At 36.5% G+C, this 14,966-nt stretch overlaps 1 protein-coding gene across 1 annotated transcript in view; it reads left to right on the top strand.

Moving 5' to 3' along the window:
* RYR3 (ryanodine receptor 3) overlaps nt 1-14,966 on the top strand; it is a 467,844-nt gene that overhangs the window by 176,136 nt on the left and 276,742 nt on the right. The window contains exons 9-18 of the mRNA XM_075193561.1: nt 2,515-2,608; nt 2,964-3,038; nt 3,116-3,272; nt 4,931-5,095; nt 8,019-8,140; nt 8,457-8,646; nt 11,302-11,437; nt 12,597-12,692; nt 13,103-13,221; nt 14,003-14,136. Coding sequence (XP_075049662.1) covers nt 2,515-2,608; nt 2,964-3,038; nt 3,116-3,272; nt 4,931-5,095; nt 8,019-8,140; nt 8,457-8,646; nt 11,302-11,437; nt 12,597-12,692; nt 13,103-13,221; nt 14,003-14,136 — 1,288 coding nt within the window. The remainder of the gene's footprint in view (nt 1-2,514; nt 2,609-2,963; nt 3,039-3,115; nt 3,273-4,930; nt 5,096-8,018; nt 8,141-8,456; nt 8,647-11,301; nt 11,438-12,596; nt 12,693-13,102; nt 13,222-14,002; nt 14,137-14,966) is intronic.

Raw genomic sequence — 14,966 nt, 5'->3', positions numbered from 1 at the left:
AGGGGGGCGGGGCGGCCAAAATCGCGTCATTTTGGCCCCGCGGTTCACCGGGAATCGTGGCGTTTGGGATCTAATTTTGCCCACTTCACTAGGAAGTGGGGCACTTCCTAGTGAAGTGGGCAAAATTCGGGAGATTGCCACACTCACCTGGGAGTCCGGGAGACTCGCGCAAAATGCGGGACTCTCCCGGACATTCCGGGAGAGTTGGCAAGTATGATATAATTAGGACAGTATCCTATGATGATGCAGGTCAAAAAGCTAGGAATGCAGTCATTTAGGTGCCATCACTGGTCCTACCCCAGTGTTTGAATCCAATAATCCATACTGTACATTTTTGCCAAGCAAGTCTGCAAAGCTGTCACTTAAATTCTGTCTTCAGTTAGAGAAGCTATTTACAAGTAGTTTAGTTTATTTTCTGGCCACTCAATTTCAGCACATTGCACTACCTGCCACCCCAAAGTCAGCAAGTTTGTACTCTGGCATTAAGAGAAAATCCTGTGATATCCTAGGAATTCCCTCTGTATAGGGCTGCCCAGAGCAGTGAAGGAGATACTTCAGAAGGTATCTCATGCATTCTAGCACTATAGTATTATAAATTTGTATCCAATAAAAACAGCATATTTAGATTCAATTTTCTTTCAATCATTTAGTATTGGAAGATTGGAGATCAAGTAAATTAGGGTCTCCCACATTTAAAAAATAATAAACAAAAGTCAAATCAAATAATGTGAAGAAGGAAAATAAAATATACTATGTATATATTTACACACCTTTGCATGTAAAATAAACATCACATTGTTATACTTGGAAGAGCTAGCTTTTTAAGTAAACTAATAGTTTGTGTAAAAGTTACAAAAAAGCAGAATCTTGCAAAATTATTTCCCTACTATTTCTATCTCCCCTATATAACAGACTGAAAAAGTTATTATCTCTCCAGAGAAAACTAACGAAAAGTTTACTTAGATATTAAAAATAGAAATAGTTATACCCAACAAGATGGACGTACCCTATGTGGCTTGGTCATGAAGAGGGGGTCATGAATTGGTTAGCTGCTTGTGAAGAAAGAACCCAGTCTAGGATGCTTCAAAGCATGTCAAATATGTGATCCCACTTGCCTTTATTATGTTTGTATATATATATTTATTTACATTTATATGTTTTATCAGTAGTGTTGATTCTGCATTTCTGTTGGACTCCTGTATAGCAAACATCAGATAATTCACTGATTATTATGTTGAAACCCCTTTTTATATTTTCCATTTGCCACTTTCAGTTCTACCCCAATAAGTTGTGATGCTGCCAAGAATTGTGTCATATTCAAAATAACTTAAACATGATGGTAATCAAGGAGTTACTGAAATAATGGATATTTGGAAGTAAAATGACCTCGTATTTTTATCCTTCTCACAGTTTTGGTTTTGGAGCCCCAGAAATAAGCTCTATTTAGAGTTTTCTGTTATTTGTTTGTGAGGCACATGCTACATCTCAACCAGTCTCTGCTAAATGGCCTGAGACGCCAAACCTGACATTAACATTGAAATTGACAACAGCAGAAAAATCTCTCTGCTTCCATCCTCATCATGTTGAGTTCACTGCCCTAAGGATCCAACTATGACGCACATTGATAAGTGTCACATCTATGTAACCTTTTTATTATTACTGTATTAGGCTATTCAATTCTCATTTGATTTATCTCCAGTAAATGCCAGTTACATTTATAACTAAGCAATTTAAAAGCTTTACCATGGCACTTTGTCATATGTAAGTACTACATATTTGATAAATGTACTGTAGAATAATTTGGAAATAAAAGGGTTAAAGGTGCAGCTTATAAGAAGCAAATCACCTACTGAAACACATTTAATAGAAAATAAAGGACTGACGGTAACAATTGGGCTGATTTCTACAAATTGTTCACAAATATATTTTGCCAATTTAAAAGCTAGAACAAAACCAATGACAAATTAGGATATATTTTTGTATTTAATGGGATGCAGTGCTTGTTTGTTTAGTGCTGACCAGATTGATTATTTATTATTATTCAGCAACAACACTGTATAACATACATTCTCAAAAGTAAAAACACTTTCAGGGACATCTCCTAAATTAGTCTGTGATTGAATTTGAGGGGAGGAATTCAATTCCCCCCGAATTAACGCAGCGGTAAATGTATTACTTATTACGGTAAATTTAACCTGGCTTTGCTGCTGTGTTGAATCTACCGTAATAACAGTATTTAAGCGCACTATTATTGTAATAACGGTAATAGTGCACAGGCTGCCTTACTTTTTACAGTAACGCGGCCAATTGAATTCCCCCCCATGGTCTATGTATTTGTAGCTCACTGGAAATGCTTGAAATGTTCTTGTACGTAATTTTGAAAAGTATAAAAATTAAGTTAAAATAACAATGTCATATTTGAGACACATGAACTAATTATCTAATCTGAGTTTGAATGCATCATTTACTGTGAAAAGCAGCTTGGCTTTAATTTTGCATATTATTGTATTTCAGGGTTTCTCCTTGGTGGACATGTAGTCCGCTTTTTCCATGGCCATGATGAATGTTTGACAATACCATCTACTGACCCATCAGAGGTCCAGCACAGGTGAGATCATAGGAGGGGCCTTTAAAGGTCAGAGTGCCAATATGTTTATTCAGTGTAAGTGCTAAGACATGCAGGCACTAAGTGCCTGTGTGTCACTAGCACAATTGTAATTGTTTTACTTTAGTTTACTGAAGTATATAATTTTATTACTAATATTGTAGATTTTTAAAGTTTCAACTTTTACTATTTCACTGTACAACATAAGCAGCACTTACATATAGAGTATTATAGCAATTACATGATTTTGAATAGTTACTAGCACAGATACACAATAGTAATGAAAACCATGCTCAACAGAGCTTACAGTCTAAAGTATTCTTGTAGTCTCTGAATATTTCTCACTTTAACTTGCTAGGAAAGTTAATTATGAAGCAGGAGGAGCAGGTGTTCGTGCCAGGTCATTATGGAGAGTGGAACCCCTCAGAATAAGGTAATTTCCACATTGCTCATATGCTCATTATGTCAACTGGATGGGAACTCAATGTAAATAAACTTTGTTTTATGCAGCTGGAGTGGAAGTCACATCCGGTGGGGGCAGACATTCCGCCTTCGCCATATTACAACTGGGCAGTATTTGGCACTGACAGAGGACCAAGGATTAGTGCTACAAGACCGAACAAAGTCGGACACCAAGTCATCAGCTTTCTGCTTCAGAGCATCCAAGGTGAGTTGTACCAGGCACTTAGTACCAGCAAGTGGTGATAAACAAGAAATCAATTATGTATGTGTACTGTTAACAGGCTGAATAGCTGCAGCAAAACACTAAAAACCTAGTAATGTAAGCTGTAATTGTATGCAATTTTATGTCTTCAGGTCTCGTAATTCATAAAATGTATCTATGCCAGAAAGACTCATCTAATTGACATATGTAGCAGCTGGTAGTTTTTTTTTTTTTTGTTTTTTTTTCTAAAATCATTCCGGCTCCAGTGTCACAGCTTTCACCACCAGTATGTGGCCCAAAAGTGCTTTATACTTTAAATTATTTGAGAACTGTATTGTGTTAACTATTAACTAAAACAAGGGTACCTGCATGCTTGATGGATGCAAAAGATTCTGCTTTTTAGCATCTTGAAATTTTTATGTTTATTTTGCTGTTATAGGTACTGTTCCCTTGAAATATATAGGTGATTTTCAGCCATACTGAAGATGACTATTGCAGGTGCTACACCACTAATGGAAGCTTTTAAATGTAATTTAAAAATGTCAATTGTCGTCACTAGTGAGCGCAGTCTATAGATGACAGCTTAATGGTTCATGCAATGAATGATGTTTTCTCAGTACAGAAGCGACAAGCCAAACTTTTGTCTGCCAACCCCTGGCCCTACAACACAACTTCATCATCAAATAAGTGCATCAAAGTAATTCTGGAAACAGTCATAGCAATGTTTCCCTGTTTACTTTGCCAAAACCATTTTGTGTTGTGAAGGGGGCAAATTTAAAATGTGCTGACAGATTTAGTTGGAAGGGGAGTGTCCTAGCTCACCTCTCGATCACAGTATAACAATAAAGCTTCCCATTATTTGTGCACTGAAAAGGCAGTGTAGCTTTTGCACACCTTGCATCGCAATATGTATTTGCTTCTAACTATAATGAGGACCTAAAAAAAGCTGATGTGCAAATCACTCACAGATATTCAGGAAGTTAATTTAATTGTCAATGTGAAAATAACCTTGCTTGTGGACCGGGTATAGTTTCCCTATTGTTGTTGACCTGTAGGTTGTTGAATGTTATACAGGCCAAAAGTTGCCAAACAGAACAACTTTTTAAGGAAACTATCCCATCAGGTTTTTACTTAACAGGAGTGACCCTACACTTTAGAGGTCCACACCATAATAATCTGCATGGTATAATGATGATGATATATTCTTCTGTGATTTAGTCCTTCAAACCACCTCTCCATCTTAATTTTGTTTACATACAGCAGGCATCTGGCATTTATAAATAAAACATAGTAAAGTCGGAGTTTGTGGAATTTAACTCCCTATAATTAACATTCTCCAATAAAGACGCTTTGTGTTTACTAGCCTGCTGTAGCAGAACATGAGCTGAGTCATAGGCTACTGATTTATATAGTGAACTTGTCACTGGGTCTGTTATTATCATCTCAAAAGTGGACCGCCGGAATTACATTAATAGTCTTTGGATATACGTTCAGTTTAGGTATAAAAACAAAGTTTGTAAACATATGGATAGATTAGAATTGCAGTTTTCATTATAAATAATTGTAGAGGAATACATTATTAAAAAGCGGAAAACTGCAATTTTGTAGTACAACCGACCATCGTTGTCTATTTTCACTGTCTCTTTTTGCTTTTAATATAGGAAAAATTGGACTCTGGCCCCAAGCGAGACATTGATGGAATGGGAGCAGCAGAGATTAAGTATGGAGATTCCATTTGCTTTATCCAACATGTAGACAGCGGTCTATGGCTGACTTACAAAGCCCAAGATGCAAAGACCGCACGATTGGGACCACTAAAAAGAAGAGTAAGTACACATTTTAATACATATTCAGCCAGGGCTTTTTACATACTTTATTTATTCAAACTATAACAAGCAATTTCTTAATGCAAAGATAAAGAGTGGCTGGTTTACATTTGTGGGTCCAACAATAGTTCTGAGGTTGCAAAAAGTAAAATGGCAAAGTGCTTTATTCCTGTATAAAATGTGTTTATAGAAGGATTAAAGATAGCAAAATGAATGGAGAGAATGATGAGAACATGGGGAAATAAAAACAGAGGTAAGGCAGGGGAATAGCGAAGGGATAGATATCAGAAATTATCTCTATGTCCAAGAAAAGCAGCCAATGAACCTCTTTTTTCAATAACTTTAGTTACTCTGACCATTGATTAGCAACTCTCTTTACGCTTGGGTTTCTGTAAACCGTGGGAACCAAGTGGTGGTAGAAGTTTGGAGTCTGTAAAACCACATGGAGAAAGTAAATATTATGACAGCTGTTTCATGTGCAACTTGCTTTGTCAGTGCAACCAGTAGGAATGTTACACAGTTAGCAGCTGTAGTACTTATTACCTCTACTTGGTGTTCATGTATGTATGCACTGATAAGTAATACAACCATGCTGTAGATCTATCCTACGATACCGTTCTGGATACTTTATATCTTACAAAACTAAAAATCCGATAGCCCATTTTGTGACAGATGGACTACCTAAACTTATTACTAGCTAAATTGTACGTGACATTTCTCTGTGTCCATGTTCTGCATTTTTCAGAAGTTAAATATTGGGAGTTGACAAGATGCTCCATTAGGCCAGTTATACCGATGAGAGCTTTTCTAGTAATTCTTATTTATATGATGATGCAACCTTCATTTGCAACAATGTACAGTACTTGAAAAGCAGAAACTGCCGTTGTCTAAATGTAAAAGAGGGTCTCCAGAGAGCACTGACCTTGGATATTCTGTATTTTTTACTACTATTTATAAATCCAGTCTGAATAGCTTTCTCTCATAACTATGTCTTTCATTCCTTTTGCTATTTAGACGACATTCTCTGACAGTGTGGATCACATTTACTTTACATATAACGGCTGTTGTATTAATTGAGGCTTAATATTTAAATGAAGATCAATCATGGTTTTATAAAGAGTTGATCTTTTATGTGCATGATAATATATTTCAGTCTTTGCTGCCATGAATTTACATCTGTGATGTTCTACCGTTAACTGTCTATGAGAGGGTTACCCATCGCTTGGACCTTCCATTATCTTTATTGCATGATATTATTTTATTATATAGAGGGTTTGTGCACATGTCATTTATCAAACGGATTCTGACCATTTAGTGAAACGCCTTGCCTACAGTTGTCCTTACATTCTTCTTTATCAAGGATTTCCCTCCATTAGTTCATTATATACAAAGACTTATTTGTGATAGATTGAGCTAGTGTAGAAGACCTTTCTAAACAAGATGGGTCTTAAAGAATATTCCCATCCAAAATAAATAACTTAATTTTGAGTGGAATTATGTCAGACAGGTCTAATTTAAAAAAACAAAACAAAAAAACCCTGTCTCCACACATTTGGCATATTCCAAATTACCTGCAATGGTCCCAAGCAAGAAATCCTCTCTCCTGTGCAGGAGGACTTTTTTCTAACTGCTTGCAGGATTTTTGAAGGTACTACAATAACCTGTCTGATCTCCTGTTTGGACTGTTAGTGGCAGCACTGGTCCAGATTTGGGAAACTCTGGTACCTGAAATTTTGTTGTTTAATTTGACTCACTCCTTTCCATCTAAAATGACAAATACAATTTGTTTAAATAAACCTTGCTCCATCTGTATGTCAGTGAAAAGAGAAATATGAATCCTGAGACAATATTCATTCTGACGGTATAAAGGAGTTTTAAAGAAATAGGATGAAGTGGGCAGGTGGTGAAATGAGCAGTAACAATAAGAGTCATAACTATTTCCTCATAGCTGAGGACTGATTTACATTGGCTATTATTATTATTATTACAAGTTAACCCGTACATGATACTCATGCATTCTAGTCAAATCAAGCTACTTAAGGTGTTAAAAAGGTTCTTGTCATGTATTTGGGCCATAGCCCAGGCCTCAACCACCAACCACTCCCCACTGTCACCCCCGGCAACCACCAACCACTCCCAACTGTCACTTCTCCTTCAAGAAATATATATATATTTTTTTTAAAATCTTTATAAACACTTTTAACAATTAACAAATTAAATTAACAAATTAAAAACATCTTAGTATACCAAATTTCAGCCCTTTCTGATTTTTTTTTCCACACACACTAAGAATTTAGTAGGTCAGTGTATAACTCCGCCCAGCAGGTGGCGTTGCAGCTTGATTTTATTTTTTCCACACACACAGACAGACAGACTAACACACGCCACTAGACATTTATATATTAGATTATTATTATTATTATTATTATTATTATTATTATTATTATTTTTAAGTGATATTGTCTGATGACATACATCATGTATTTCCATTGAATGTTGGTTTCTGCTTTTATTCAGATCTGCCTTATGTATACACCCAAAACAGTAACCCATATTGATCACAAAACCTAATAGATTGACGGACGTTTGTAAAACTGGCCAGTCTGATAACTGGAAAATATGCCCTAAATTCAGAAAAAAAAGCACTAACAACTTCTATAAATGTTCCCTAACTATCTCCCTACGTAATATAATTCCCTACATAGCACCTGTTTTTGTGACTCAGGTGCAGCTTATCTATTATACATAAGCCATGGCCTGTCCCCACCATAAGCCCACCCTTTTTCAACTACGCTTCACACTTTTTGGTGACAAACTGTAGAGGACAGGCAATAGAGAATTCCAGGGCTTCCTTTTTCATACATATGGAACTTTGAATAATACATTTTTCACTGAACAGAAGCTGTCTTTTTAATCTGAACAGGCGATCCTGCACCTGGAAGGCCATATGGACGATGGCGTCACTTTACAGAAGTGTCAGCATGAAGAGTCCCAAGCTGCTAGAATCATTCGTAACACCACAGGCTTGTTTAGTAAATTTATCAGGTACGGATAGCTCAGCAGTCACACCTCACATTAAGTGTCTTGTTCATATATCTATTTGTAGGTTCTTTAAAGGATACTGGGAAATGGATCACATCGGGAGTGCATGTAGATGATATTTCGTAAAAGTACTAAAAATACCAGCCAATTAAGATGTGCCTTATTGATGCTTATAATTCCTCTTTTACAGCGTATCCACTCGCTGTTTGATAACATTTAAAAAATTTGCGGGTAAAAAGAATAAAAGCACCGAGGGTGATTTTGACAACTGTAATCCTTTGTAAGTTATATTGGACACAGTTATCTATTTTATCCCTAGTGATCTGGATTCTCTGACGGGAAACAACCGGACAGTAACAGCCCCCATCGCCCTGCCTATTGAGGAGGTAGTTCAAACCCTGCAAGACTTGATTGCTTATTTCCAGCCTCCCGAGGAAGAATTGGAACATGAAGATAAACAAAATAAACTCCGTTCACTCAAGAACAGACAGAACCTCTTCAAAGAGGAGGTATGAGAATTGGAGACATTTTCAATAAAAGGTGTACTCTTCTTATCTTTATTATAATTAACTGTTATGTTGTGATATAGAGTGTTTTTCCTCATCGATTCTATGTGTATCCATTCCCCCTATTTTCCTTTTTCTCTTTAGTACTATTTTTCATGTTTCTTCTCTGAAATGATCTCCCGCTGTAAATAATGGCAGTACACTACACAGGAAGCCTAGCTGTATTCTATTCTATTACCTAAAGATCCGTTCTCAGTTTCAGATGGCAATAGTAGTAATCACCCAAAAATCTACTTGTAACAGCCTAATAATAAGCTGCATGCACCCAACGTATTTTTATTACTTTAAATGCAGGAACTAATACAGTATAAAGGAATAGAGTATTTTTACCAATGCTTGAGTCATGCATACTAGAGAGCTCACTGAAGCTTGTGGACGACCGATACTCCCTTTTCAAATTTTATGCTGTAATGAGAAGGGCATATAATTGGATGTTTGTAAAGGTTCCATTTCATCTTTTCTTAACGAATGCCTGCTGCTGTTTTGTTTTTTTTCTGCACACCTTAATTTGTCAAATTTATGGAAATATGCATCACCATTGTGACTGAGTTTACTTTAATACAGCACAATAATTCAGGACCACATATTGGACACTATAGATATACTAATCACAATAACTAACATGTGTATTAGATGATGTATAAATATACAATATGATATCTGAAATAAACATAAGGGGCCTGATTCATTACTAAACCCAAAACAAACGTGCTCGTGCATATGGTATACACACGTCCGTATTCAACAAGTAGCGGATGTGAAGATGCATCTGGTGATGAATACAGGTCTAAGTCCGCTCTGCTCTAACAGACAAGACACTGCATAATACGTCCAATATATATGTGCAATATCAAGTCACAAAATAATACGCAGGAAAAAAATAAAAGCTTTTCAATTATTGTCAACTGTTAATAAAATAGTCATTAATGACAAAACATTGTTTTGTGATTTTCATGAAATACTTTTTTTAGGATGTAATTAATGTCTATTGTACATAAAATAAATTTTTACAGTTGCACCTGAACATGTATTCTTGCATGCATACTCAGGCATCATCACTAGTAATCGACACTTAGACCAGATCTGTAGCTGGTGCAAGTGATACGATAGAAACTTTGAGATGCCCAAAGCTTGAAATGGACGCTGCTGATTACGCTTGAACTTGGCACGCGCTTAGTGTACATTTACTACGTGCATACGCGACTTTCCCTCCCCATTTTGCCCCTGAAGTTGTAGGTTGTAGTAAGGGTCCTTTGCACTTGAAGATCAGTTGAACGTGGCTGCATTCTACATTGTATGGTCTGGTTCTGCGCAGAGAAATTGTGCGCATTATACACAACGTATCGCCAGTTATGCTCCTTAATGAATCAGGCTCAAGATTCTTAGTACATATTATGATGAATTGTGAATGCCCATCTACTGCAACAAGGTGACCTCATTCAGATAGGTACCTACACTAACACTTAATTTATATAACAGGTTACATACTCTCTGCATACAGGTTATAGATAATGATATTAAAACCTAACTGAATGCTATACTAATTAACACCACTAAATAAATGGGTGGGGTGCTGGGTCAAAGTAAAGGTAGTTGCAGCCTTCAAAGTGCTAAACAGATGAAATAAAAGGGGATTTAGGCCAAACATTTATTGTCAAATGTATGAAAAGATGCATCATTGTTGTTACTGACTTTACACAATACAGGGCAAAAAACACTAACGACAATCCCAATAAATAATGCGTGTTAGACTCTGTAATATTAATATACAATATAATATCTGAAATAAACATGAGGTTCTGATTGCACTAGTCTAATACACATATTTTCGTTATTGGGAGTAACATGACTTTAGTGTCTAAAGGATACTAGTTATATTTAGTTATATTATATAGGTGAAAATCATTGTAATACATAAAAGCCGCTAGAAAAATAAAAGAATAAGGAATATGGAAAACTAGAGTGGCTATAGATGTTAGTAGGGAAACAAATTGTTCCTCCCTAACCCAAGTAGGTCACTATAGCATGTTTGATAAAAGGAAAACATGGGGATGGTAGTTTTATTGCATGCTGATTATCATAAATCCTTTTAACCAGGTATGTCCATATTGTAGACTTGTCTGTATGGATGCCATACATTATAATATTTCTGACTCTACTGTGCGATTGCCACTGTAGAATGGATAGGCAAACATTTGGAGTCCCTACCACTATTATGTTTTCATGCTAATAAATGCATTGATAGATGGGATTGGAACCTATCGGCTTCAATGGCCCCATATGCCCTAGCATTTACACTTAGTCTGGAGCATTTGCATTGCAGCACTGTTTTCCTATGCTGCCTACTTAATTTACTTGCATTCACCACAACTGAACACTTAGAATTCCATTGACCCCCCCCCCGACTGCACAATCGCTTTTTAAACACTGCATGTCAAATGCATCTGACAGTGGGTAATCCGTGTCAGTCATGTGATAAGAGCACAATACCAGTAATTCGCCAAAAGCTAATTATACCTGTTCATTGATCCTCTCTTTGAAACATATGCTGAATGCAAAATAAATGCATTTGTTTTTTTCAAATTGTTTCTTGTGTAGGGAATGCTGGCTCTGGTGCTAAATTGCATTGACCGCTTAAATGCATACAGCTGTGCAGCACACTTTTCTGAATTTATTGGGGAGAAAGCTGGACCAGCATGGAAAGAAATCTTAAATCTTCTTTATCAATTACTGGGTAAGTCGCAATTTAATTACCCATATTATTGCCTTGCAGTCAGACATGCATTAACATGAAATGAAATATATTATTTTCAAATTTTGCCTTCAACATCTGTGCAGCCGCTTGTATATGGAGCCACAAAGAGTCCAAACTGCTGTTGGTTCTATATAGTGCGACACTTGTAAGATTAGTAATCCCAGGTGTTCGTAGACAAAAGCTCATTGTCTGTCCCTACTGTGGTAAGAGTTTGGAGTACTTACCTCCACCTGGCACCACACTGCATAATGTACGGTTGGGTTATGGTTCCCAACTATAATAAGTGGCCTAACTTTTTCTTAGTTTATGACTTTCTTTGTGTTTTGTTTTGTTTTTTTAATTAAAGAAGCAGTGAAATGATGAAATATTAAACTGTTCAAAAGAATCTCAGAGGCATGCTTTGGGCTGGGTGGGAACTGGAGACCCCATAAAATGTGATATGAAGTTAAGTATTTATTTCCAGTAGTCTATCAAGTATGAGCAGGACCAAGCCGGGTGTACAAACATGCCCATGTGAGTGCTGCAATTTGGGCATTCGGGGGGGGGCTTATGAGCTAAATTTAATCATCCCTGTAATATAATGTAAGAAGCATAATTGGGTGACCCTTTTGGCTACATTGGGTGATGGTTTAGTGGGAGTCTCAAGGTCCACTTGACACACTTCTTCGTCAAATGGGGCCATGTTATTTGTCCATGTCGCCTGAGAGTCTCCCAAAACGTAACAGTTCCACTTTATTTAGTTCAAACCATTGGGATAATTGTGGTACCTAATTTTTTCTATTTTTAGCATGATGTCCGGGTTCAGCAGCTGGACAACATATACAGGTTTTTAAGAGGCAGTATTGCATAACCACCACCTTTTCTCACCATTCCTCACTACTCATTACTGACCACCACCGGGTTTAAACTTACTGCTGATCTGTATTTATTGCAAGACCAACAATTCTTCTGTAAACAACCATTACAAGAAAGATAGATCAGTGGTGAGATGTGATAACATCTTTTTTTCTGCTGATTAGTAACCATTGAGCTAGATTATAGTATAGATGATGATAGAGTCTATCAAATAGATCTGCACTGCATTTTATTCTGAAACGTTCAGTAGACTGTCTAAACCTGCACAATTGTTTTTTTTTAGCTGCCCTGATTCGTGGAAATAGAAGCAACTGTGCGCAGTTTTCCAATAACCTGGATTGGCTTATTAGCAAATTAGAGCGTCTTGAATCTTCTTCAGGTATTTTCACAGTAATTTAACATTATATTTAAGAAATACCAGAAAACAAACACTTTCTAAAGACATTAGAGATGGGTAATATGATAACGCTTCACTGCGTGTTGTAAACAGAATCATCTTGACTTTTCACCAGTAACATTCTAGTAATTGTTTTAAGTAGTCAGGAAATATGTAACACAACTAGTGATGTGTGTTTCAGGAAGCTTTCTTTGCTAATTTCAGTTTCTTGTAAGAGATTCATCATCTTTAGCTTCTATAGTTTCCTTATAACGACCTTGTGCCTGCAAAAGAAAATTTGTACTATGTGTACTTAGTTTGTGTTTGGTAATTTAACATGTACATATAATGATGATTGGTTTATGGTTGCAGCTATTGGAAGGCATGACTAGAAAGCGTTCTGTTTATTACAGGAATACTGGAGGTTCTGCACTGCATTTTGATTGAAAGCCCAGAGGCTTTAAATTTAATAGAGAAGGGACATATTCGCTCTGTAATTTCTCTCTTGGACAAACATGGACGAAACCACAAGGTACAACAGCATGAACACACAGGGCCTTATTTAGAGTTAAGTTAAATCCAGGTAGACAGTGTGGTTTTGCAGGGGGCACATTTAAGTGACACATTTAGATTTGCGAGGGGGTCATCTATTTAGAAGCTCAACTCTAAATCACAATGTAAAAATAAATGTGTCCAGTATTAGTGTCCCGCATGAAAAATCAGACAGTATTTCCATGCATGCCTTAAAATTGTCTTTGCACTGCTTGTATTACAATATGGTTTGTCCTGGTGCAAATTTATACCCTTAAGCTTAATTTGCTTTAATGAGGCTCATCATGAGTATTTTAATTTGCATGACCTCAAAGTGGAACATTGTTGTGTATATTACCAGCACACAAACATTTAAATGAGCGATACACCTGCACCATTACATTTTATAGACTAGTTAGAGTTTATTTTTATTGTTAGTAATAATATTAATAATTACATGTACTGACTGTACTGTTACTTTTATTATTGTCTTGGCTATGATTTATATGGTACCTGTCACATGTACAATATATTACATTAGTAGGATTCTTGATGTTTCTAAGGTGACATTATGGTAATGCCAATTAATATAAATGAAATGAATAGCAGTGGTGTCCTACCATTAATGTCATAACAAGTAATCTGTAAATATAAGGTCTGGAGGGAAAAAATGATTAATAAAAAGTCATACCAAGGGGGAGGGAGCAATGCTATTTTGCTTCACACAGATGTCCCTCTACATGTTCCTTGTGTGTCCTTTATACATATCTTATTTTTCTCAGGTTCTGGATGTCCTTTGCTCTCTGTGCGTGTGCAATGGGGTTGCAGTACGTACAAACCAGAACCTCATTTGTGACAACCTGCTGCCCAGGAGGGATTTACTGTTACAAACTCGTTTGGTTAACGATGTCACCAGGTCTGAATGTATTTATTTTTTTCAGTAACCATTTTCACATGGTGTTCTCCTTGATACACTCTTGATATACTCACTTTTCCCCTCCCTCCCTCTCTTTCATGCTGTGCCTGAGCCCCCAGAGTTATAGTGCTTACTGTTACTTGTACTGTGCTGTTTCACTTTGTACTGTGCCATTGTTTGTTCTTGTACGGCGCTACGGATACTTTGTGGCGCCCTATAAATAAAAATTAATAATAATAATAATACAATTAATATGTTTTAAACCAGTGGTGTCCTAGCATTGTCATTGAATATTATATACGGTAATCAGTGGTCAGAGGGTGGACGCCGCTTGTATAAGGTTAATTGGTAAAACAAATAAACATGTTATTGTTTTAAGAGTTTGGTTGATACCACACACTGATGATTGCACACAGTAATTGATTTTTAGTTCTTTGTTACTAATACTCATTGACAGCACTTACTCTTCACTTAATAATGATGGATACTCCTGACAACATTGCGATATTCAACACAACTGGATGAGCAGCTTGGAGGCGGCGGTGTTTGCCTGGCCAAAGAGGGCACCCCAGGTTTGGATACAAGCATTACATGATGGATTCACATACTGCCCTGGGAGGTCCTCTTTGGTTGGATACACCCTCCTGCTGCTATGTTCTCCGGCAATTTGTGATAAATATTGTACTTTTTCTGATGTACATTTATTGTACTTTGATATTAGGAAATTGATTGAATAATGTCACTTAAATGTGTTTCCCTATATGAAGGTATCAGTGAAACATACTAATAGTTTTAAATAACTGGTCCTTCTGAGCTGTCCATCTGTCATT

The sequence above is a fragment of the Mixophyes fleayi genome, chromosome 12, assembly GCF_038048845.1.
Source record: "Mixophyes fleayi isolate aMixFle1 chromosome 12, aMixFle1.hap1, whole genome shotgun sequence".
NCBI classification, from domain to species: Eukaryota; Metazoa; Chordata; class Amphibia; order Anura; family Limnodynastidae; genus Mixophyes; species Mixophyes fleayi.
This window is presented reverse-complemented; position numbering and strand designations above follow the sequence as displayed.